The sequence below is a fragment of the Orycteropus afer genome, unplaced genomic scaffold, assembly GCF_000298275.1.
Source record: "Orycteropus afer afer isolate SDZICR_OR568_19922 unplaced genomic scaffold, OryAfe1.0 scaffold00069, whole genome shotgun sequence".
In the NCBI taxonomy this organism is placed as follows: Eukaryota; Metazoa; Chordata; class Mammalia; order Tubulidentata; family Orycteropodidae; genus Orycteropus; species Orycteropus afer.
Window position 1 is genome coordinate 10,904,504 of NW_006921656.1, and position 25,414 is coordinate 10,929,917.

A 25,414-nucleotide genomic window follows, 5' to 3' on the forward strand; every position below is an offset into this window, starting at 1 on the left:
CAACGAAATGGGAATAATAGAGAAAGCTCTGACTCGTAGAATGGCGGGTATGATTAAAGGCATGTCTGTGAAAGATCTTAGGAGGTGCTAGGCTAGTTGGTGCTCAACAAATTGTTGCTAGTCTTTTTATTATCTCTGTGTACACTACAATTGCTAGAAGCTGGGGGATATGGAGCCAAGGAAAAGTAGTCCTCTTCTCCAGTCATCATGGCTTCCTGGGAATAGGTGACAGACATACAAGTAAATGAAGTATATAAAAAAACAAACAAACTCACTGTCATTGAGTCCATTCTGACTCATAGCAACCCCCTTTGAGTTTTCAATGCAGTAAATCTTTACAGAAGTAGATTGTCCAGTCTTCCTTCTGTAGAGTGGCTGGTGGGTTTGAACTGCCAACCTTCTGGTTAGCAGTCAAATGCCTTAGTCACTATGCCACTAGAGCTCCAAGTAAAGTATAGCCAGTCCATACAGTAAAGGTTATGCTAGAAATATCCAGACAGACTATGGGAGAAGTCACTCATTCTCACTGGGGATCCTAGAAAAGACTTTATGGAGAGCCAACATTTCTTGGGCTCTGGAAGATGAGGTGAGCAGTGTTTGATGGTGGTGAAGGTACCATTGCAAGAAGAGGGATCCATTTGCAAAAAGACAATGAGTTGGCAAAGTACAGTCCCTGGGTCATAGTAGAGACCCAGCTTTAATAAATATTGTAGAATAATGAAATAAATGCATGCAAGAGGTCCATAGTGGCCTCAACAAGTATGTTTTCTTCTCTTAAAGTGAGCCTCAATCATTTGGGGGTTTGCATATTCCAAAAACCCCCCTGATATAAGTGCTGAGCCCATGTTGTCATTCAAAAACAGAGTGTTCTTTGCAAGTGGGAAGCCAGGAGATAGACCAAGTGGCAGGGATCCAGGTAAGGGGAGGGATACAGGCCTCACCCCCAAGAGGCAGGAAAGGGGGGAACAAAAAGCCAGGGGATGACTGACAGAGCAGCAGTGGTAGGATCCAGGTAAGGGGAGGGTGGAAAGGTTTTGAACAACTAAGGGAGACAAACTTGTCTGTCAGTTTGTCTTACTGTGGTGTCTTGTGTGTTGCTGTGAGGCTTGAGGCTGTGTCACTAGTGTTTCAAATGCCAGCAGGGTTGCACCTAGTGCACAGGTTTCAGTGCGGCTTACAGACTGAGACATACTAGGAAGAAGGAAGAAGCCATCCACTTCTCAAATAATTGGCCAGGGAAAACCTTATGAATAGCAGAGAAACACTATCTGATACATTACTGGACAACTTTATGAATAGCCCAGAAACACTGTCCAATTATGGGCCCCTTAGGTCAGAAGGCTCTCAAAATATGACTGGGAAAGAGCTGCATCATCAGAGTAGAACCAGCCTTACTGATATGGATAAGGTAAAGCTTTTGAGATCTCCATTTCTGACATGGCACAGATCAAATTTAGAAGAATCAGTGGCAAACATCCACTAATAATCAGAACATGGAATGTGCGAAGTATGAATCTAGGAAAGTTGGGAATTGTCAAAAATGAAATGGAATGCATAAAGATTGATATCCTAGGCATTAGTGAGCTGAAATGGACCTGTTTTGGCCATTTTGACTCAGACCACCATATGATCTACTATGCTGGGAATCACGATTTGAAGAGGAATAGCATGGTATTCATCATCACAAAGGTTGTTTCAAGATCTGTCCTGAAGTACAATGTTGTCACTGATAGGATAATATTCATATGTCTACAAGGAAGACCAATTAATACTGCTATTATTTAAATTTATGCACCAACCACCAAAGCCAAAGATGAGGAAATTGAAGATATTAATCAAATTGTGCAGTCTGAAATTGACCGAAAGTGCAATCAAGATGTGTTAATTGTCACTGGTGACTGAAATGCAAAAGTTGGAAACAAACAATCACTGGAAGTTGGAAAATTTGGCCTTGGTGACAGAAATAATGCTGGAGATCGCATGATAGAATTTTGCAAGACCAATGACTTATTCATTGCAAATACCTTTTTTCAACAACACAAATGGCAGCTGTCCACATGGACTTTGCCAGATGGAGTACACAGGTATCAGATTGACTACATCTGTGGCAAGAGACAATGGAAAACCTCAATATCTTCAGCCAAAACAAGGCCAGGAGCTGATTGCAGAACAGACCATCAACAGCTCATATGCAAGTTCAACTTGAAGACAATTAAAACAAGTCCACAAAAGTCAAAATATGACCTTGAATATATTCCTCCTGAATTTAGAGACCATCTAAAGAATAGATTTGATGCATTGAAAACCAATGACCAACAACCAGAACTATGGGATAACATCAAGAACATCATCCATGAAGAAAGCAAGAGGTTATTTAAAAAATGAGAAAGGAAGAAAAGACCAAAATGGGTGTCAGAAGAGACTCTGAAACTTGCCCTTGAGTGAAGAGTAGCTAAAGCAAATGGAAAAAAATGACAAGATAAATGAGCTGAACAGAAGATTTCAAAGAGTAGCTCAAGCAGACAAAGCCAATTACTATAATGAAATGTGCAAAGACCTGGAGTTAGAAAACCTAAAGGGAAGAACATGCTTGGCATTTCTCAAGCTGAAGGAACTGAGGAAATAAATTATGCCTTGAGTTGCAATACTGAAAGATTCTATGGGCAAAATATTGAATGATGCAGGAAGCATCAAAAGAAGATGGAAAGAATACACAGTCACTGTACCAAAAAGAACTGGCCGATCTTCATTCATTTCAGAAGGTGGCATATGTTCAAGAACCAATGGTATAGAAGGAAGAAGTCGAAGCTGCACTGAAGGAATTGGTGAAGAACAAGGCTCCAGGAATTGACAGAATACCTGTTGAGATGTTTCAACAAACGGATGCCCAACTGGAGGCACTCACTTGGTTATGCCAAGAGATTTGGAAGACAGCTATACCTGGCCAACTGACTGGAAGAGATCCATATTTGTACCCATTCCAAAGAAAGGTGATCCCACAGAATGTGGAAATTATTGAACAATATCATTAATATCGTACACAAGTAAAATCTTTCTGAAGATAATTCAAAAACTGTTGTAGCAGTATATTGACAGAGAACTTCCAGAGGTGCAAGCTGGATTCAGAAGAGGATGTGGAATGAAGGATATCATTGTTGATGTCAGATGGATCTGGGCTCAAAGCAAAGAATAACAGAAAGATGTTTATCTGTGTTTTATTGATTATGCAAAAGCATTTGATTGTGTGGATCATAACAAATTGTGGATAACATTGAGATGAATGGGAATTCCCGAACTCTTAATTGTACTCATGAGGAACCTGTACATACACCAGGAGGCTGTCGTTCAAACAGAACAAGGGGACACTGCATGGTTTAAAATCAAGAAAGGAGTGTATCAGGGTTATAGCCTCTCAACACACTTATTCAATCTATATGCTGAGCAAATAATATGAAAAGCTGGACTATATGAAGAAGAATGTGGCATCAGAATTGCAGGAAGAGTCATTAAAAATCTGCGATATGCTGACGACACAACTTTGCTTGCTGAAAGTGAGGATGACTTGAAGCACTTACTGATGAAGATTGAAGAATACAGTCTGCAGTATGGATTACATCTCAGTATAAAGAAAACAAAAACCCTTACAACCAGACTTATAAGCAGCATCACAATAAATGGAAAAAAGATTGAGGTTGTCCAAGACTCCACAATTGGTTCTACAATTGACACCAACGGAAGCAGCAGTCAGGACATCAGATGACGTACAGCACTGGGCAAATTGGCTGTAAAGGACCTCTTTCAAGTGTTGAAGAGCAAGGATGTCTCCTTGAGGACTGAGGTGCACCTGACACAAGCCATGATATTTTCAGTCACCTCATGTGCATGTGAGAGCTGGACAATGAATAAGGAAGACCAAAGAAAAGTTGATGCTTTTGAGTTGTGGTGCTGGCAAAGAATGCTGAAAGTACCGTGGACTGCTAAAAGATCTAACAAATCCATCCTGGAGGAAGTGCAGCCTGAATACTCCTTGAAAGAGAGAATGGCCAGACTTCGTCCCACCTACTTTGGCCATGTTATCAGAAGGGACCATTCCCTGGAGAAGGACGTCATGCTTGGTAAAGTGGAGGGTTGACAAAAGAGGAGAAGGCCCTCAAGGAGATGGATTAACAGAGTGGCTGCGGCGATGGGCTCAAGTATATATAGTGAGGATCGCAGAGCTGGTGCAGGACTGGGTGGTGGTTCTTTCTGTGTGCATAGGGTCGCTATGAGTTGCACTCGACAACATCTAACAACACAACAACTTTGCAAATGAGTCATTTCCCCTGTGTGGGCTGAATGGCACTGTCTTCTCAACAAGAAGAACAAATTCTGGGCTAAGATGGCATCTGTGCAACCTACTGTCACATCCTTACTGCAAAAGAACTTTCAGAGTCGGGTGAACAGATGTGATGTTGTTCCCAATGCCTGAACTTCCACCCTTGAGTTCATGAATTCTTTGAATTTCTCTGTAGCAGGCTTTGCTCATTCATCAGCCTGAGTCATTTCATGTGATTGGGTCCAATCTCCTCCTCCTTGGCCTGCCTTCTCTGCTGCTGAAGAGATCATCCTGGGATAGATCCAGGTTGCAGGACTATTTTCATAGGCAAGATCTATCTGCATTCAAGTCTTCATTTATCAGGCTGAGTGCTCATGTCCCCAAGGAGAAGGAATTGAGAAAATAAAGAGGTGTCTTCCCCTGCCAAGTTTGCTAATATGGTCATTACCATGGATGACTTAGGGGTAATGCTGACAGAGAAGACACAGCTCCCCATACCCTCTGCTGCTGCTGCTGCCTTGGGATCTGCACAGAAACTCTCCCAGTTCCCTCCTAGTCCTGTTGGGCCTGTCTGGGCTCCCTGCTGGAGTCAGGAAGAGAGTTAGCACCCAGCCTAGAGAGGTTCAGGACAGCTGGGGAAGCAGATGAACGCAAAAGGAAAGAAAAAGCAGGCAGTTTCTTTCCCAGGGATGCAGTTTCTGGGTTGATTTCAGTGCGACCCAGGTAACAGGAACTGTTACATTTTAGGGGCTTTGCTCTTGACTCCCAGCCCGACCATGGGCCAGTGACTAGGAAATGTTCCCCCATTAACAAGCTGGGCTAAAAATAGAATTGGCATTCTTTCTACTTAAAACCCAGCATTTTATATTGTTCCCTTTCTTGTGGGATGGGAGGCTACAACTGGAATGGAATTAAAGGAGACATTTCCAGGGTGTGTATCAAGTCCCAGAAATGGCCAGTTAGAGGCTGGGGGAATGTAGAGCCTTAGTCTTTCTGCATTCTGGGGTTCTCTGCAAGCCAGTTGATCTGAGTTTAAACCGAAGCTCATATGAATGAGAAAGGAAGAACCCTAAAGGGAAGAACTGAATCCCGTGTTTCTGCAGCACAGCAAACACAAATAACCCTAGAGGCAGATACTGTCTGCGGCTAGGGGCAGCTAAAGCTACTCTTGTTTAGGTCAGGCGAGAGAGAAGAGGGGAAATGGCTCGCTCAGAAAGGGCAGAGGGGGAGGCCAGGTGGTCATCTGGGCTTTCTTGGGGCGCCACGGGGAGCCGCGAAAGCGCCCAGGGCCTGACGTCATTGGCCATCAGCTGACTGTGTTCAGGGCCCTGGCTCCACCGGATGGTGGCGGAGGTGGCTGCCACCGCGGCTCGGCCACCTGCAGCCGAGCTCGGGATTGCGGCGGCGGCGCTCGCCTCGCAGACCAGAGGACCCCGTTGTTCCCGGGGGCGGCGCGGCCACACCGCGCCCACCGTGTTGCGCCCTGGCGCGCCCCTAGCGCCGCGGCAGCTTTGTCCGCAGTTGTTGGGCGGGAAACCAGGGCCCCAGCTGGGCCCCTGGAAATGCCTTCCCCACGTCTTACTACTCGACCTCTCCAAGCGGCGAAAAACTTAGTGTGCAGGGTGCGTAGGGAGCGCCCCCATTTTAATACCCTGCGACCTCCAGCCCTCTGGATTCGGTTGTAAAGGCACGACTATAGGAAGCTGCCTGCCTCTACGATCGGAGCTTCTTGGGGATTTTGCTTTGAGTCTGGAAGTTGGCTTTGCCAGAAGACGCCTTGGTGAAGACGGCAGCAGGGGACTTTCTATTCCAAAGCGTTGGGCTCTGGACTCAGTGGGCAAAGAGGCCTAAGAGCCGGGCTCCGCACCTGCCGCAAACAGCGGACACTGCTCGCACCGCCAGCGAGAGCTGAGGCCATTGGTGCCGAGGGCAGGCCCGAGGGAGAGCCGGGGCAGGCTGAGCGCCGAGCGGCGTCCGTCGTCCCCCGCCCGGCCGCGCGCGCCGCTGCCTTCCAGACCCGTGGAATCCGGGCCGGATCTGGAGCCTGTACCTCAACACCGCCACCCCCACCTCGAGTCTGGAGGCGTGGCTTGGCGCCGGGCGGGATCTAGTCACCGCGGGTGTCTGGCCGCTGGGACCCGTCTCCAAATTCCTCCCAGTCGCAGGTTGCTCGCGGCGTGCTCTAAAGCGCCAGGCTGGCACGCGGCGCTCCCCTGAACCCCTAGGCGGCTCAGTGTACTTCCCTGCGGCCTCCGGCCTCTCGATCGTCCACACCTGGTACTCGCGACCCCGCCGAGCTTCGAGTCTCAGCCTCAGATCTGCACCGGTGGCTTCTCTTGGTTCTCGGGTTGTTGGCTTAGGAGACCTCTCTACTTTTTCCGCCTCCGGCTCTTCCAGCTCCGGGCCAAATGGACTCCAAAGAGCGAAGTGAAGGGGATGGGAACTGCGCGTTGTGCCCCCGCGGACGCACAACTGGAAGCACCGACCTCGTCTTTTAGCCGAGGCTGGGACCCCGGGGCCAGGCCCTCCGGGTCTCCGAGGGATGCTTCTGGCCACAAGCAGCGCTGCGCTGTCGCTCCTCGCTCTGGAAGTAGGGACAGTCAGGAGCGAACCGAAGAGGGAGCCTCGGTACACCCCCTCCTCCAAATTAACCGTTTGGTGACTTGTTAACGCCGAGGCTACCACCTCCTCGAACCTCCCGCCGGGCGTCCCCCACCTCGCGGCCCCCCCACGCCTCCCCTCCGCTGCCCCCGCCCCCAGCTCCGCCCCGGCTCCCCATCCCGGCGCAACGGAGTTATCTGAAGGGCGATGTTCCAGCTGCAGCTGCTAACTTCGCACCCGCAGCCGCCGCGGGTCACCCCGGCCGGTCCCTCTGCAGCCGCCGAGTCGTGGGCGTCCCGAGTCCAGGGCCGCAGCCTGGAGCGGCCCGGCGCTCAGCAGAAGCGCGGCGCCTAGGTGCCTCGGGGAGAGCAAAGGCTGCGCCAAGACGCTGAGGGGGGAACCCGCCGAGGAGCCAGAGCCTCTGAAGGGGCTGCGTGGTTCAGAGACCCGGGGCTTCTGCGGACATCCAGCCGGGGCCGCCGCGCCCCCAAGCTGGCGCGACCTGGCGCGAGCGCAGCGCGCTGGGACGCAGCAGGCGGCTGCGGTCTTCCCGGCGCCCTCTGCCCCCGGCGCACCATGACCTGACCTGCGCTCCCATCTACCCAGGGCTCCTGCAAGGGGGAGGCCGGGGAGTCAAAGACTGGCTGCCAAGCCCGGGTCAGGCCTCCTTTGGGTCTTTGGAAACCCCAGCCCCAGCTGTCTCCCCCAGGTCGGCACCTCCCTCCCTGTGGCCTGGCGCCATGGAGCTCTCGGATGTGCGCTGCCTTAGCGGCAGCGAGGAACTCTACACCATCCACCCGACGCCCCCGGCCGGCGACGGCAGGAGCGGCTCCCGGCCGCAGCGGCTGCTGTGGCAGACGGCGGTGCGGCACATCACCGAGCAACGCTTCATTCACCGGCACCGCGGCGGCGGCGGCGGCGGCGGGAGCGCAGGCTCGGACAAAAGCTCGGAGCCTGCGGGCGGCGGCCCCAACCACCACGCGCCGCCGTTGTCCGGCGACTCGGCGCTCCCGCTGTACTCGCTGGGCTCCGGGGAGCGCGCGCACAACAGCGGCGGCGTTAAAATCTTCCCGGAACGCAGCGCGAGCGGCAGCGCCAGCGGGGGCGGGGGCGACCTGGGCTTTCTGCATCTCGACTGCGCCCCGAGCAACTCGGATTTCTTCCTCAATGGAGGCTACAGCTACCGGGGGGTCATTTTCCCCACCCTGCGCAACTCCTTCAAGTCCAGGGATCTGGAACGCCTCTACCAGCGCTATTTCCTGGGCCAGAGGCGCAAATCCGAGGTGGTGATGAACGTGTTGGACGTGCTGACCAAACTCACCCTCCTAGTTCTCCATCTGAGTCTAGCCTCGGTACCCATGGACCCCCTCAAGGGCATTCTGTTGGGTTTCTTCACCGGCATCGAGGTGGTGATCTGCGCCCTGGTCGTGGTCAGGAAGGACACCACCTCGCACACCTACCTGCAGTACAGCGGCGTGGTCACCTGGGTGGCCATGACCACCCAGATCCTGGCAGCAGGCCTCGGCTACGGGCTGCTGGGTGACGGCATAGGCTACGTGCTCTTCACACTCTTCGCCACCTACAGCATGCTGCCGCTGCCGCTCTCCTGGGCCATCCTGGCCGGCCTGGGCACCTCGCTGCTGCAGGTGGTCCTCCAAGTGCTGCTTCCCAGACTGACGGGCATTTCCATCAACCAGGTGAGTCCTGCCTCCCGGAGGTTATGTATAAAGAAGCCTGTGGAGAGCCAGAGTCGCCCTCGCGTGGCGCTCCTCCCCCAGCCTGGCACAGCGCCTTCACACCTGGGAGGCCCTTGGGGTTAGTGGGAGCCCTTTCTTAGAGCGACCAATTACGCGATGCGGTAGAATAGCGACCCTTTCTTTAGGACCGAGTAGAATGGCCCCATAAGGTTTCCAAAGCTGTAACCTTCAGGTAAGGAGATCGCCACATCTTTCTCCTGGGAAGCACTGTTGGCCTCCAGCCGCCAACCTTTCAGTTCGCAGCAGAGCGCTTAACAGCTGCGCCACCAGGCTCCTTTCTTAGAGGCAGGTGGAACTAAATAACTGAAGTTTCATCTAGCCCCACCCTTCTGTGATCCTGTGACGACTCCTTTCCTGGCATCACGTTCAGGGGACAGGGTCTTCCTACTCAGCACACATCCTCCAGGGTCTGCAGTCTGCAGCAGGAGACAGAAGGGGAGCAGAAGCACCCCGATTTTCCTCAGAAAGTTCCAGTATGTGCTCTAAGAGGACCTGGCACTCTTCAGGTGCCACGGCCCTCGGATCCGGAAGGAAGGAGAAGCAATATTTGCTGAGTGTATGCGAATTGCCAGTTCGGCCGGTACACATATGTCATCTCACCCCATCTTCCAGCCATCCTGGGAGACATGTTTTATTGGGAAATTTTGTATTGCTTTGGGAATCTAAGATGATACCATCTCTCATTACAGTATGCAATTCAAGTGTTTTGAGTAAACGTCAGGAATTGGGGGTCGGGGTAGTTGGTGAAGAATGCAAGTTTTGCTTAACTACAAAGGGATGCTTGATGCCCATGGTTTGAGATGATGTTTGGGAGGAAATCTCACTGACTTTGTAGGGCTCTTTTCCTCTCTGCTATTTTCTATCCCTCCCCATTAAATGTGGACATGTTTATGTGAACAAAGTGCCCGTTGTCTGTACAGGAGAAGGCAGAGGGGGGCTTCTATTCCTAAGTTTGTTGAGAGCGATAGTAAATAATGGCCTGGTACTTTCTTTGCCACATGTCTGGGAGATGACGGGAGAGCGAATTGGGGAGCTTCTAGAAAATGAGGGAACCGTGTCAACGGGAGTCTTTCCAGGTAGCAGGTGATGGAAGGTGCTTGGGCAGGAAGCTGCTTGGTGGATGCTCAGTCTCCTGCCTCTGTGCCTCTTGGGCTTCATTGGATGCTTAAAGCCCCTCCCCCTTGTGGTTGGGCTCGAGGAGATGGTTCTTAGACTAAACAGGTAGGACAGCTCTGAAAACTGCACAAGATTTCAGATCTCTGGCTGCATCACTGACCTTCAGATCTGCTAGTCAGTTTGGGCTGTAGTTTCTTCTTAAGTCTGTCCATTTGCTCTGGTTACTTATCTGGCTGGCTGCTTTTAAAGCCTCTCTGGATAAAGTTAAGAGTGTATAAAGTATATGGTTGTGATCACCAGGCGTGACATGGGGACAAGAGAGCCTCTGGGAATATGGTCTGACTGCTGAACTTGCCCTGATTACAGACAGTCATGACTCCTTCCCCAAACTCACCATGCACCTTTCATGTCCACCCATGACAGTCTCAGGGTGGGAAGAGGCGATCACTCTCTTTGTTTGGACTTATACACAACTGTATTTTCTTAGCTATGTTTCTGAATCCTGTTTACATGTAAATCTAAATCTCTCACTTTCTTCCAAATGTTCTCAGGTATTGGATGCACTTTATTATGTACCTAGATGTCAGCAGGTCTCTCCTCTCTCCATATTCACCCTCCCCCCTCCCCCTCCTCTTCTTTTCTTCTCCCCTCTTCGCTTCTCTTTTGCATCTCCTGGACTCACTCTAAGTTGTTTTCACATCCTATCCCAGCAGCTGATTTTTTGACGAAAACTCCCTTTATTATAACCCACTATCTGTCCTGTAGTGGCCCCTCTCGGTACACTTTACTAAAGACTTCAGCAGCCAAGTCTGGAATAGTGTTTAGAATCACACATCCCGAGTGGCAAATGACGAATCTTTTAAAGCACTAAGTATAGAGGTACTTTTCTTGCCAAATGAATCCAGAAAGTAAATTTTCGCTCCATCTTTGTTTTCTACTCAAATACTACCAGATGGGGGGAGATTAAAAATAATCCCCAGATGCCTCCCACCCCCACCCGACCATAAACAATTCTGGGCTGTGACAATCGAGACTCTGGTACGGGCCGACCAAACTCCTTCCCTTTCTGCTTGGGTAAGAATTATAGATCCACCATGGTGTCATAGGTCCAGTCACCTTTTACCCACTCCTGCAGGTACAACCAGAACGCATGCCCTTCTCCTTAGGTGTTGGAAGGTCCTTTGGTGGCTTTGGCTGTGAAACGTTTACTTTGGCGCCCTCTAGGGGGTCCAAGCCTTCCTCCCAGCTCTTGCTGCTGGATAAAATGGAAAATTAAGTTCATCATCATCTTCTTCTTCCTCTTCCTCTTCCTCTTCTTCTTCTTCTTCTTCGATATTGGAATAGGTCGATTTCGTTTTCCAGGAGCCCTCGTGGCACCGAGGTTAAAGTGCTCTGCTGCTAAGCGAAAGGTTGGCGGTTCGAACCCACCAGCTGCCCTGCAGACAAAGCTGCAGCAGTCGGCTTCCCATACAGATATGTTGTTGTTGTTGTTGTTATGTGCCATCGAATCGGACCCGACTCATAGCGACCCCTCCTTGGGTTTCTGAGGCAGTATCTACGGAAGTAGATTGCCCCGTCTTCCTTCTGAGGAGTGGCTGGTGGGTTTGAACCACCAGGCTTCTGGCTGGCAGTCAAGTGCCTTAGGCACTATGCTACCAGAGCCTAGGAAATGGGAATTTCATTTTCCATGCTGGGAGATACCCAAGGCATACTTAAAACCTTCTAATCTCTCCCAGCAGCTGGAACAAAATCCTGACTTCTCCCCACGGCCTCCTCGATCCCCTGTGTGCTGGGAGCCACTTATCCCTGGGGTTGCATTTCCTTTGCTTCTCCTCGGGCTCTGAGTACAAAGGCAGCTTTTGGTCTTTCCAACATCTCAAGCTCGTCCCTCCTTCTGGACCTGCGCTTGCTGCTGAAAACAGTTTTCCGCAGGCCTCACGTGACCGATGAGTTCTCACTCCTCCGGCCTCAGGTCAAATGCCACTCTCCAGGAAATGACCCCCTCTGTTTTTTTACAGCACATACACTTTCTCCAATTATTTCCTCTGTTTCTTGTGTTTCTCCTCCTGCCACAACAAGAATTCAGGGCAGGGGTACTGTCTATAACGTTCACCACTTTTCCCTCAAAAAAAATAAATAAATAAACCCCAAACTTCCTGCCGTCAAGTCGAATCTGACTCACAGCAACCCCTCCTTGGGTTTCTAAGGTGGTGGTATCACTAGGGAAGTAGATTGCCCAATCTGCCTTCCGAGGAGTGGCTAGTGGGTTTGAACCACCAGACTCTGGTTACCAGTCAAGCGCCTTAGGCACTACGCCAAATGCTAGGCACATAGTAGGCAATCAACAGTCACTGAAAGAGCAAGGACTACTCAAGGTGTAGGCAGTGGTATAAAATGATAAGCTGCCCGAGGCCACGGTGGCAAAAACTTTACACACACACACACACTGTATGCGTGTAAAGCATTCTTTTACACATAAACGCCCTTTGGAGAAACCAAAACACAGTAATAGTCCTGTGCGTTTGTGTGATGTTTTAGATATGACTAAGCACTTTCCCAAGGAGCTCTGGTGGTGCAGTGGTTAAGGCGTTTGGCTGCCAACCAAAAGTTTGGTGGTTCAAACCCACCATTCACTTTGCCCGAGAAATGAGGCACCCTGCTTCTGTAAAGATTACAGCCTTGGACACCCCATGGGGCAGTCCTATTCTGTCTTCTAGGGACGCTGTGAGTCAGAATGGACTCTACGGCAGTGGATGTGGTTTGGGCTTTGCTTCTGTGAAGATTGACAGCCTTGGAGACCCCGTGGGGCAGTTCCACTCTGTCCTCTAGGGGCGCTGTCAGTCGGAATCCACCCAGTGGCAATGCGGGGGTGGTAGAAGCACTTTCACAGGCATCACTACATCTATTTGTGACAAGTAGGTGGCATCACCCTTCCTTTTCATTTCAGAAAACGGTAAATTCTTTGAAATTTTAAAGGGACATTCCCAAGACTGTAATCGTAATACATGATCAGGGCAGGATTCAAATCCGGGCTCCAATACCCATCATTTGGTAGCCCTTTATGAGGTATTGAGGGCTCTGGTGGCATAGGCTGGCAGTTCAAACCCACCAGCCTCTCCTTGGAAGGAAGACTGGGCGATCTACTTCCATAAAGATACCACCCCGGAAACCCAAGGAAGGGCTGCTATGAGTCAGATCTGACTCCAAGGCAGTGAGTTATGAGTATTCTTCTACACACCTGAGCATTTGAAATGGTTCAAAAGCCAGGAGTACTGGTTTCACTACTCAAGAGAGTGACACTCCCCGTAGCACTCGGATTGACATTCACTGAAAAATCTCTAGGGCATTTGTGAAAGAAGATGACCAGATTGCTGGAAGTAGGTGGTCTGAGCTCGCTCACCATCTTGCTCCGCTGGTTGCCACTTTGTCCAATGACGGCCATGAACCCTGGAATACCATGTCCCTGCATTAATCCGGATTCCCATTCAGAGGATGGCTCACATATAACTTAGCATTTTCAAAGACTGGGAAACTGAAACAAGAGTGTAGTGTCATCCTGCCTTGGCAGCTGTTGCACTTCATGGAAAATGACAGTTCCAGGAGGAACAAATGAGCCAATGATTGTCGTCCCTGAGTCCAAGCCAGGCTCATCGCTCAGCCTCTCTCCCTCCTGAAGCCGTTGCTTGTGTGGCCTGACAGAGTGACAGCCAAACTGCAGATCTCTGCAGATGCCCACTCTGCCCTTTTGACTATGGATACAAGACGGAACCTAAGCACCACCAGGAGATTCCTTACCATCGGCAAAGACATGGTACATGTTTCCTCCACTCAGTAATAGTGATTAGGCTAACGTCATCAAATTTCACTCAAACAAAGTGGTTATGGGCCTGGTCCCGGGCCATCCTCATGACCTGATCTGTTGCTGACCATTGTAATCCATAGGGTGAGAGTTGGCTGTTTTTCGAGAGCAGATAGTCAAGGCTTTCTTCCTAGTCTTAGTCTAGAAGCTCCACTGTAACCTGTTCATCAACACGCAGGCTTCCACTGATGGCTGTGCAGGAGACACTTTGACCAGGGAGCAAACAGGGTCCCACTCATGGGAGGTGAACATTTACCACTGAACTAGCATTGCTGTCTGTAGGCAACCCTAACCAAATCCACCAAACTGGTTGCCATGGAGTTGATTCTGACTCATGGGGACCCCATGGGTTTCAAAGAAGAACTGCCTTCCACAGGGTTTTCATGGCTGTGACCTTTTAAGAGTAGGTCAGGCCTTCCTTCCAAGGCACCTCTGGGTGGATTCAAACTGCCAACCTTTTGGTTAGCAGCCCAGTGCTTAACCATTTGTGCCAAGCAGGTCTTCCTCCCTTGGGAAGGCTGGCCCATCTTAAGTTAAATCAGCTTCATGTATGTGATTCAACCCAATAAGTGTTTGTCTAGATTCTCTCTAAGACACTGATTTTCTTACATGTTTTAAGCAAATTGTTGACCCATCTGGAAATTCATCACCTAATGACATTATATACAAATAAATGAGTAATGAAAAGGTTAAGTTTGTTGGGTTCTTTCACAGGGTAGACAGATTTGAAACACTGTTGCTGTGATTAGTATTTCACTCTCTCTCTTCTAATTGCTGGTGACCATAATATGAACTACCTCACATTTGAGTCACCTCTTCCCCATCCTTCAGCTCATTAATGGGAAGACAGTGAAAATCATTGACTTATTGGAAAACTGAGAGGCAGCAGCGTTGAACCAGAAAGATCGCTGCATTATGCCTTCCTCCTGGGGATGCTGCAATGTGACGGCCAGCGGCTAATTACTCTTCTGTACCTCTTGCTGAGGCAGATAAGGGGAAGCGCAGGAGTGGAGGGGATCTCCCTGGATAACTCTGCAAGCCAGAGCCTCCTGGAATGCCACTCCAGGTCAGCCAGTGCTCAAGGTCAAGCTGTCAGACTTGACTTGCTCAGGCAGTACTTTCTTTCCAGAGGTACACACAGCTCACCCAACAGGACGGATGGGAGCCAGAAAGTGCTAATTAAATAATGGTCCTTCCACTCCACTAATAATGCAGGGAATTTTCAGCCTATCAGTTGGCCTTTAAAAAAAATTCTTGGAGAAAAATAGGTTTTTGTATTGGGTAAGATAGTGGTATATGGTATGAGCAGGAGGTTAGGCAAGAGGACTAGGTTTTGTATGCAGTTTAAATAATCATTTCTGATCAGTTAAGCAGAGGACTGACTTCACAGCAGAGATAAAGCATGTAGGTTGAATACCACCATCTACAGGATTTAAACTTATACATGGGAGCTCTGGTAGCGTAGTGCCTAAGGCACTTGACTGCTAACCAGAATGCTGGCGGGTTCAGACCCACCAGCCACTCCTCGGAATGGAGGTTGGGCAATCTATTTCCGTAGAGGTACCACTTCGGAAACCCAAAGAGGGGTCACTATGAGTCAGGTCCGACTCGACAGCACATAACAACAACAAACTTAAATGTCTGGGATTGTACATTCCTTGTCTAAGTCATACCAAGTAAAGGGAATCCAGCGATCACTTTTAGAGTTCCTGGGTAGTGCAAACAGTTAAGTGATGGGCTGGTAACTGAAAGGTTGGTGCCTCAGAAGAAAGACCTGGCAATCTTCTTTGAAAAAGTCATGCCATGGCAACCCAATGGAGGGCAGGTCTACTCCAACACACACGAGTCGGAATTGACTCAAAAGCATGGAGTGGTAATGACTTTACGTACAGCAGATAGCATGGAACCGGGATTGTCCCAACTGGGTAATTAATAGCAAAGTAAACACTCACTTAAAAACACGATAGTCATAAATAGCCATGAAATGGGTATGGCTGGGCTCCAATTTAATGCACCTCACAGTTATAGAGAGGGGAGCTCTAGTGGTTCTGTGGTTAAGGCCATGCCTGCTAACCAAGGAGTCAACGGTTTACACTCACCAGGCACTCTGTGGGAGAAAGATGAGGCAGTCTGCTTCCATAAAGAATTACAGCCTTGGAAACCCTGTGGGGCAGTTCTACTCTGTCTTATTGGGTTGCTATGAGTCAGAATCAACTTGACGGCAGTGAGTTTGGTTTTTTTGGTTTATAAGATATTCAGAGGAACCCTGGTGGTGCAGTGGCTAAGTGCTTGGCTGCTAACCAAAAGGTCAGTGGATGGAAACCACCAAGTGCTCCTTGGGAGAAAGATGAGGCAGTCTTTTCCCGGAAAGATTTACAACCTTGGCAAATGGTGTGGGGGGGCAGCTCCACTCTCTCCTATAGGGTTGTTGTGAGTCAGAGTCGACTGAAGGGCAGTGGGTATAGTTATAATGATCATTTTTTAAAAAAATTGCAAGTCTAGTTCTATACATTTTCTTTTAGTAAATTCATATGGGCTTTAAAAATCATCATTGCAGCATCCAAGCCTATCTGAGAAAAATATCTTTCACAAACAGATGTGAGCGTCAGCCTTCCCAAGAGGCTCCTGCGAGTGCCAGGAAGGAAACATTATTCTCTCTCACTGCGACAAACACCCCGAGACTGGCCTTTTGCTTTCCTTTCCTTTCTGCGGGGAAGAATTGGCTTTTGCCAAGGGTATTTTAATGACTGCTGAAATGACCAATTAAGTCTCGTCAGCACTCACTGGCTGACACCTTTGCCCCGAGTGGCAAGTAGGCTTGGTACCTGTGTCTTTAGGAGAATAGTAAAACGATTGTGTGGTGTTTCTCAAGATTGAGTTATGAATTGTTTTTCTTCATGTCTGCCAACATCACCTGACGGGTATCAGCGGGTCAGAGCATCATCGGATGAGAACTGGGCAGACTGGACAGACTTGGTTTCTGAGACAGCTGCTACAATGTCATGCTAAGTAGGACACATGCATTAGTCATATTTACAATTTGACGGCGGATGGCATTTTTAAGAGCTCATCACAAATAAGGGAAACCAAGCAGAAAAATGAAAGATTAAAAAAAATAATAAGCCATCTATCCCAAATTCAGTGCTGCCAGTGATGTGTAATCAAAGGACACGACTACCCTCCTCTGATGTGACATTTCACTGTTGTCTAAATATTTCTGAGGATGTTAATTTATTCGTTTCACAAGTGGGTCTGTTTGAGTTGATCCTACATGTGTTTATTTCTAGAACATTGGAGACGCTTGCAACACTCATCGCGAACCTTCCCTCTTACCAACCAGTGGGCACAATATTGATTCTCTGAGAGCCCGCTCTGTCTAGAATATTCAGTCGGACAGCATACCCTTTCACTTGACGTACTTGCTTTTCAAAACATGTTCTTTGCTCTTTTTCTGCTGGAATTCAAGGTATCAGAAGCTGAAGGTTGGAGATGCTGATGAATTTCTCTGTGAGGTGGGTTGAACCTCAGCTAGCAAGAGGCTGGCTTATGTAAATAGTTTCTTCGCCAGCATTTCCCAGGGACTGGAGCAGAGGCATATTGCTGACCCAGCCAGCCACAGTGGGGCGGAGGAAGCCAGGGTCCTCTGCCCTGTGCTTCCCCGGGAAATGTAATTGGATTTACACACTCAAATTGTATCATGTGAGTTGTGTTTATGAAGGACTATTTTAGGAAGTCAGGTCATTTAAGCAGCATTTGGGAAGCCAGCTTTTCTCACTGTGAGATTTTTCACAGTCAGCCCTGTGGGGTGGAGGAAGGTGCAGCGGACTGGGATTAACCTTTGAGATGCCCGACTTTCTGCCCGTTCCGTGGGAAGTCCGGCCGCTTCCTGGTAGGAAAAGTGTCATTTCACTTGTCAATACAACGATATTGTTGCTACTTCCTCAGCAAACAGATTGGGCTTATAACACCTTGTGTTTCTAGATAAAGCTGTTTCATCACTCTATCTGCATTAGATTCTGGAAGGACATGTCTATGATTTGATACTTGAATTTCGTTCAGCAGGATCATAGATTCGAATACACCCAAAACCTCACACATTTGCTTGTTGCTGGGTTTTTTCCTATCGCTCCTACTTCACCTGTTGCCGCTGATGCCTGAACTCAGGTGTGACTAATTGCAAAATATCTCTGAAGCACAAAATTCCCCCAAATCAGGAAATGATAAGGGTATGCCTGGTGAAGATAAGAGCTAGGCCTGAACTACATCACATTCATAGAATGAGTAAATTTTGAAAACAGATATTTCCATGTAAAGCACAGATCAGTATAAACTGTCCACAGGAGACAAGAACCATAACCACTGCATTTTGTAAACAATTCATCCTTGTCTGGTGTCATCTACTTCTCCCGTTGACTGGAGTGAACCATTTCAGCATCTTTTCTTCTTTTTCCTTTTTTTTTTTTTTTTGCCTCTGTGATTACATGCTGAATGCACATGATTGCTTATAAAATAGAGACAATGAGGATTAGGGAAGGCATGATCAAAATATATTTCTCTCACGCATAACGTGGGGAGAAGAAATGCAGCATGAAAAATCTAATAGAAGGAAACCAAAAAAAAAAGGAGGGGTGGAGAGCTCTGGAAGGCCTGGGGCTTAAAGAAAGGGGGGCACGTGATAGTTGTCCTCCAGTATTTGGGGTGCTGCTTTGATGAAGGGAGGCTGGGTATTTTACATGTGCCTGCATTGGGATGGAACAAAGGTCAGTGGGTGGACATTATCGCAGCAGACATTTTTCCTTTCCTAAATGTGAAGCTTTTTTAACACAGAGCTGTCCAGGAGTCTGCTTTTGGAAGTGCTGGGCTCTCTGTCCTGGGGATTCTTTAAGCTAACGTGGTACAGCTATCCATCAGGGACTTTGTGTAGAAGATTCCTGTACAGGAGAACTTTCCCTAAAGGTCAGCTGAAAGCCATTGGCTGCATCTCTGGCCACTGTATCTGCTTTGCAGGCAGGAAGAGGGAAAGGGCGAAAGGGCAAGTGCCAACTGAGTATCTCCCCTTCTGGGATCCGTGCCCAAGGATGCCTGCTTCTGTCTCAGGGGTGAGAATTGTGTCACATGCCCCCCCATCAGCAAAGGAGGATGGGAAAATAGATCAGTCTGTCTGCTCCACCATCCAGAATCAGGACTGCATGAGGAAGGAGAGGAGAATGGTAGCAAGTAGGTCAGTTGTTCCACAAATAAGTCTGACACTCTGGTTTGCTTCCTTCTTGATCTTTCAGCATCTTGGCTCTGAATCCCAACACCAATACCCTGCTCAGGCCTACAGTCACTTCTTTGACCTGACCTCTCAGTGGTGCTCCCTTCTGGGTACCAGCTGATTCTCGCCCTCACTCTACGCAGCACAGCTTTGGGCAAGAAGTGCTCCCACCTTCTTTCCTGTCTCCTGTCACTCCATTCCAGGGATGGCCTGCCTCACTCCTAAGGGGAAGACATTGAACAAAACAGGTTGGCTTTGCTGAGCACTAAACAAACCAAAACCAATTGCCATGGAGTTGATCCTGACCCATGAGAACCCATGTGGTGCCCCTAGATGGTGGACATGGTTAACATGTGCAGCTGCTGATTGAAAAGTTGGAGGGCCAAGTGTACTCAAGGTGACTTGGAAGAAAGGCCTGGTGATCTACGTTCAGAAAAACAGCCAATGAACACCGTACAGGGCACTGTTCTCTGACACACAGGGCACCACCATAGCCATGGCTAAGCACAGGAACTGGATCGTTGCATAATCCCCCATTTCCCACAGTTGAAAGGGTATTACATAAAAACTGCTTTTACACTAACTGGACTAGTTTATCTGTAAAAGCGGAATATGTATTGTAACCCAATACAGTTGACTAAAGCAGACTTCAGCACATCTGAAAAACAGCTTATTAATAAGTCTTTTGTTTTCAGTTCTGTGAATCATTTCCCCACTTACTTCATTTTTCTACTGTCAATTAGTGGAAGAAACAAACCAAAAATCAATAAGAGCAAGCATGTTTTCTTCTAAGCTCAAAGTCAAACTCCCCCATCCCTTGGGTGAGCTTCCTAGCCCATTCCAGCTGGGTTGTTCATTTGAGGAAGGTTCATGACCCCAGAGAGGTAGTCTTCAATGAGTACCAAGTCTCTCCTTTTCCAGTTATGAGACCACGATACCACTTCTATTTCTTACTAGGTGAATCATAGCATCATACGCATGTCTTGAGGCTCTTCCCGAGCCAGCCCAGCCAGAGGGAACTGAGCCAGAGGGCAGCTGGGGATGTTTGTGAAGCTCTACAGGAATGCTTCCCTAAAAACTTAGAAACCATGGATTCTCAGTGACTTTGGCCAGATGGCTTTGGCTTCATCATACCTAAGAGGACTTTGCATGTAGTGGAAAAGGTGTAGGATTGTAAAGAGTTTCCACACACCGCAGGCTGAGTTGGGCATTTCTTTTCCTGTGGCGGTGACTGAGCACTCCGTTACTGGATGGAAGGCTGGCAGTTTGAACCCATCAGAGGTACCTCAGAAGACAGGCCTGGTAATCTGCTTCGGAAGGGGGACAGCTATTGAGGACTCTCTGAAGCAGTTCTGTTCTGCACACGTGGGGTCGCCATGAGTCAGAATCAACTCAACAGCAGCCAACAACACTAGTGGCCTGAGCCTGCTAGTCTTCGCCTGTGCGTCCATCTCCAGGTGGCGGTGCTGCTGTTTGCCTCCACCTGTCACCACCCGGGCTGTGCGCTTCACAGTGGCTGGGAATGTACCAGCCTCGCTGCTTCTGTTTGGTCTCTGGAAAGTACTCTAGTGCTGGCGCATACTTTTCTTTCTCAGGTTCTGTAGTGGGTTAAGCTCTGTCCCCAAACATGCTCAAGTCCTGACTCTTGGAGTCTGTGAACATTTTTTGGGGGGCGGAAATAGGGTCTTTGATGATATTGTCAAGTTAAGATGAGGTCATACTGAATTGGGATGGGCTGTAAATCCAATGACAGCTGTCTTTATAAGAAAAAAGAGAGGATGATTTGTACACAGAGACTCACAGACACACATGGAGGGAAGAAGGCCATATGAAGACACAGGCAGAGATTGGAGTGATGCATCTACAAGCCAAGGAATGCCAGTAACCACCACCAGCTAGGAAGAGGCAAGGAAGGAGTTTCTCCTTTGGAGGGAACATGTGTTTACTAACACCCTGGTGGTGCAAATGGTTAACACACTTGGCTGCTAACTGAAAGCAGGAGGTTTGAGTCCATCCTGAAGTGCCTTGGAAGAAAGTCCTGGCAGTTTGCTATCAGAAAAATCAGCCATTGAAAGCCCTGTGGAGACACTTCTGCTCTGACACAAAGGGGGTGCCCAAGCCGGAGCTGAGGGCAAGTGGTGGTCAACCAAAGGTCCATCTCAGCCTGTCTTGGATTCCAAATAAATCCCTCACGCTCTAAAATTCTGTCACTGTAAATTTCTGAGGTCCCTTGTAGCTCTAATTTTTTTTCTCCCCATGATTTCTAATGAATGTGAATGTGGAGATGTTTTTCTGGTTTATTTGGCTCACAAAATCAGACAATGACAATCCTTAACAGGAAACATAGCTTGTTGAGGTCTTTGACCTCGGAGATTCTTAGGAAGAGAAATATGAGTAATGATTTAGCAAACACTGAGAGAATTACTGATGAGAGGGTATTTCATTTCTCCTGGTGGTCTAATTATGCTGATACCATGAGTTGTGTAATTGTGTGTCATTTTAGCCATTTGATTTGTTTCGAAGGGAATAGTGATGGAGAGATTTAACTGACAGGCAATTATTTCCTCTGAGCATTTAATGAGAGTGACTTGGTGGTGTTTGTCAGCATTGCCTCTCTGGCTTCTTCACAACATGCTTTGTCAGCTTGTTGTGATTAGCAAGCCATCTCTTGTCAGTATTGCCCAGCACTGACTGTGTGGCGTACTGCCTGCCTCAGTATCCACAATTGGGAGTCTGACTGTTGCAGATGTCTCTAATTTGTCTATGGACTCTAGGAAATGGACAATGGGGTCTTGAGGAATTCATTTAATTCTGCTGTACATTGGTGACCTGATCCAAACTAAGGTGAGAATATGATAAATGCCATCAAGTTGATTCTGAGCATTGTTGCACCACACAGAAACTCCATCTTAGTTAAAGGCCTTCTTCCTCCTAACTGTGTGGAATGTGGGAGCAAACGGAATTGTCCTTTGACATTCTGATAAGCCATGGGTTCAAGGTAATTTGGATGGAAACATGGCTGCAAAGGTAGTTTCAAAATCTGGTTGTATTTGTTTCAGGCCTATCTCATGCATACAGACCTATTTCAATATGGGAACCTATCCCAGGATTAAACAGCCACTCAATGGCAGCAAAACTAATTCAGCATCAATAAAACTAGGAGGAAAACTCATAGCAAGGAAAATACCATGTTCCCTTCAGCAAACATGATAACCAAAAGAAGTCAGTGGAGTAGCTATGGATTTTTTTTTTCCCAAAAAACTGTGCTAAGCACTAAAATATAAAACTGAGGAAGTGTCTCACACCATTGGAGAGCAGAAGTAGACCCATGTGACCCGTCTTCTTGCTGCCCTGCCTCTGTTTTTCTTCACCCACCAGGCACCACCAAGGTTCCAGCAGACACTGTTTGTGAATCGCTTCTTTAGAAGACCCTTTCCAAGTCTGGGCTTTGCCAATTTGACTGGGATGTTCCTAAAGGCTGACGCAAATGTTTGGCCAAGGCTTGTTAATGTTGGTGTCGGGGTGCATCTGGGAAGGAGTATGGGCCCTTTGGATTCTGAGTACCCTCAGCACAGGGCAGTAGCTGTAACGTCTAATGTTCTCTGCACATCTCCTGTGTCTGAGTAGGGGCAGTGATGGTTCAGTGGTAGAATTCTTCCCTTCCACATGGGAGACTCATGTTCAATTCCCAGCCAGTGTCCCTCAGTCACAGACACTGCCTGTCTGTCAGCAGAGGCTTGTGTTGCTAGGATGCTGAACAGGTTTCAGTGGTACTTTCAAGCTAAGACTGACTGGGAAGGTCCTGTGATCACAAGGGGCTGATCCACAGGCGAGCATCAGGATGGCGGAGGACTTGAGAGCATTTCATTCCATTGTATGGGGGGGGGGGGGCAGTTTGACAGCAGCTAACAGCAACAACAACAACAACAACAACAACTGTGCCTGAATCTCAGTGTGACATGGTTCACACAACCCTATCCAATCTTCGTGGTATTCCTGCAGAGTAGCATTGGAGCTCCATTTCAAAAATGAGGAAATGGAGGATCAGAGAGCTCACTCAGTTGGGCTGCAGTCATTCAGATTGTGCTTGGTCAAGTGAAGATTGGAACTCAACTCTGTTTGACTCCCACCTGCCCACCACCCTGCTCTTGCCAGGCTGCCTATGAAACAAATGCATATTCACATTTAACGATTCATCTTCCTTTCATTTATCCACTGTCAACTTTCGGGCTGCAAAGTCAAATAAGACATCTCTCCTCAAGCCATTTCTGTTACTGCAGCAAGAAGGCAAAGAAAGAAAGTTGAGTTGTTGACAGCTAGGCTGCCTCTTGCAATGGCTCTGCAGAGGGCCACAGTGGCTTCCAGACCTTGATGCTATAAAGATTAGAGGAATGGTACACGCCTTCTGTTCTTTTAAAAAAATTTTCCTCGCCAACACCCAGTGTTACCTGGCGTTCTGCACTGTGTGTGCACCCAAGATTACAAAAGTAAAATTAGCACTCAGGTGGAGAATTGAGCCTTGGAGAAGCTTGAAGTTCTGGTAACATCACAGTTTGCCATTTTCCTTCAACACCACGTTAGTGGGCTCACCAGAAGGCAAGAAGAGAAGGAAGTGTCACTACACAGTTGATCCAAATCCGCATACCCAAATCCCTACTAACAATAAAGCCCTTTCTTTCCTGCTTGTAGTCCTTACAGTAATCCCGGAGGGGTTGTTCTCAGAACTCTGCATTGCCCTGCATTGGTCGTATGGATGCTGGGAGATGATGACCCATTTGAGGACAGGCCTTTTCTCTGGGGCAGAAGTCTTCCCCAAGGCTGTGTCTCGGCGACTGCTGGTTGCCTTCCTTATGCATTTTCCCTACTGCCTTGGGATTGGAACCCAAATTTTACCTTGGGAGATAGTGTGCCCAGCTAAGGTGTCTATATAGCTGTCTCCTTTGTAGCTAGGGGTAGCCAATGAGCTGTAAGTGGTGTTCATTACTGGAGGGGTTTGGGAGGCATTTAACAGCCACCTGATTCATCTAGGAGGCATGCCTTTTTTCTCCCACCCCACCTCTTTTAGCCATCTTTCTGCCTGGTAAGTAGATGTAATAGTAGCTGTAACAGACATCTTGTGCCATGAAGAATGCTTGAGGATGCCGCATGGTAACAATGGTGAATCCTAGGACTAAGAATCCTAGCACACTGGTGATACTCTGAGGACACTGTGCCAGTCCTAGATGGCTTTTTCCTAGATTGCCTCTAGGCGACATATACTCCAGATTTGTTTAATCCACAGTTGTTTTACTTCTCTATTGCCAACATCCAAATGCAATCGCTAATCAATACCAGCTCCAAATACACTTACAGCCTCTATCAGCCAATCAGACTAATCCTTGAGATCACGTTGTCTTGTTTCTGTCTTAGCATCCTTGGCAATCTGATCATCTAAGGAAATAGAGCCACTTTTCTTTTATGGTTTCCATTGCTTCAGATCTGGGGAACAGAAAGACTCAGCTCAGAAGTTGAGTCATCTTATGTGTAATTCATAGGACAAATGCCAACTAGCAATTAGGGATGGAGAAGACTTGTGGGACTATTTCTCAAGAGAAGAAGCTGTTGCCTTCCTATTTATAACTTGGAAGTACACTAGGCCTGGTGCGGCCAAAGTTATCCCTGGAGGTGCTCAGCAGAGGCCAGATGCCCCATGGTCAGGGTCTTGGGGCAAAGGAGAAAGGCTTGAACTAAGTAATTTTTAAGCTCCCTTCCTGATTTGACTTTGGCAGCACAAACAGTTTGATCTCTTCTACTAGCTGAAAGGTTGGCATTTGAACCCATTCAGAGGAGCCTTGGGAGACAGGCCGAGCAATTTGCTTCTGAAAGGTCACTGCCTTGAAAACCTAATGGAGCAGTTCTACTCTGCACACATGAGGTCACCATGAGTCAAAATTAACTTTTTGGCAACTAACAACAACTACCCTGAAGGTTAGCAGTTCAAACCTACTCAGCAGCCCCATGGACAAAGGTTTGATGATCTGCTTTCCTAAATTATATAGCCAAGAAAACGCTTTGGCATAGTTCTCCTCTGTAACACACGAGATTGCCATGAGTTGGGGTCAACTCAATGGCCATGAGTTTGGTTTTTCTGGGGTTTTCTGATTTGCAACTTAGGACTGTGATTCTTGAAGTTATAGATAATTGGTTTAATATGGAACATCTGGACCCTAAAAAGTAGAAAAGTCCAGGAGAGCATCTAAATCTCAGAAAAGAATGCTAGCTCCTCAAAGCAAGCTGCCTCCCTAACACTGCCCTCCTCCTGGTTTTTGATCTCAATGAACCCAGAGCTCTCTATTCCTTCCTTGCAGTTGCCCAAGCCAGAAAGCTCAGATGACATCTTTGTCACTTCTTCTCCCACTCCCCATGCCCAGTCCATTACAAGTTCCCAATGAATTTACCTCCAGTATATGCTCCAGTCCTAGGAGGGAAGATGGGGCAATCTACTTCCATAGTGATACTGCTTCGGAAAC

The 25,414-nt window shown here is 48.1% G+C and overlaps 1 protein-coding gene across 1 annotated transcript in view; it reads left to right on the top strand.

Annotated features, from left to right (window-relative positions):
• The first annotated feature begins 7,656 nt into the window (after positions 1-7,656).
• The window catches only part of ADCY8 (adenylate cyclase 8), a 241,109-nt gene continuing 223,351 nt past the window's right edge, over positions 7,657-25,414 (top strand). The window contains exon 1 of the mRNA XM_007940545.2: positions 7,657-8,613. Within this exon, the coding sequence (XP_007938736.1) occupies positions 7,657-8,613 (957 nt within the window). The remainder of the gene's footprint in view (positions 8,614-25,414) is intronic.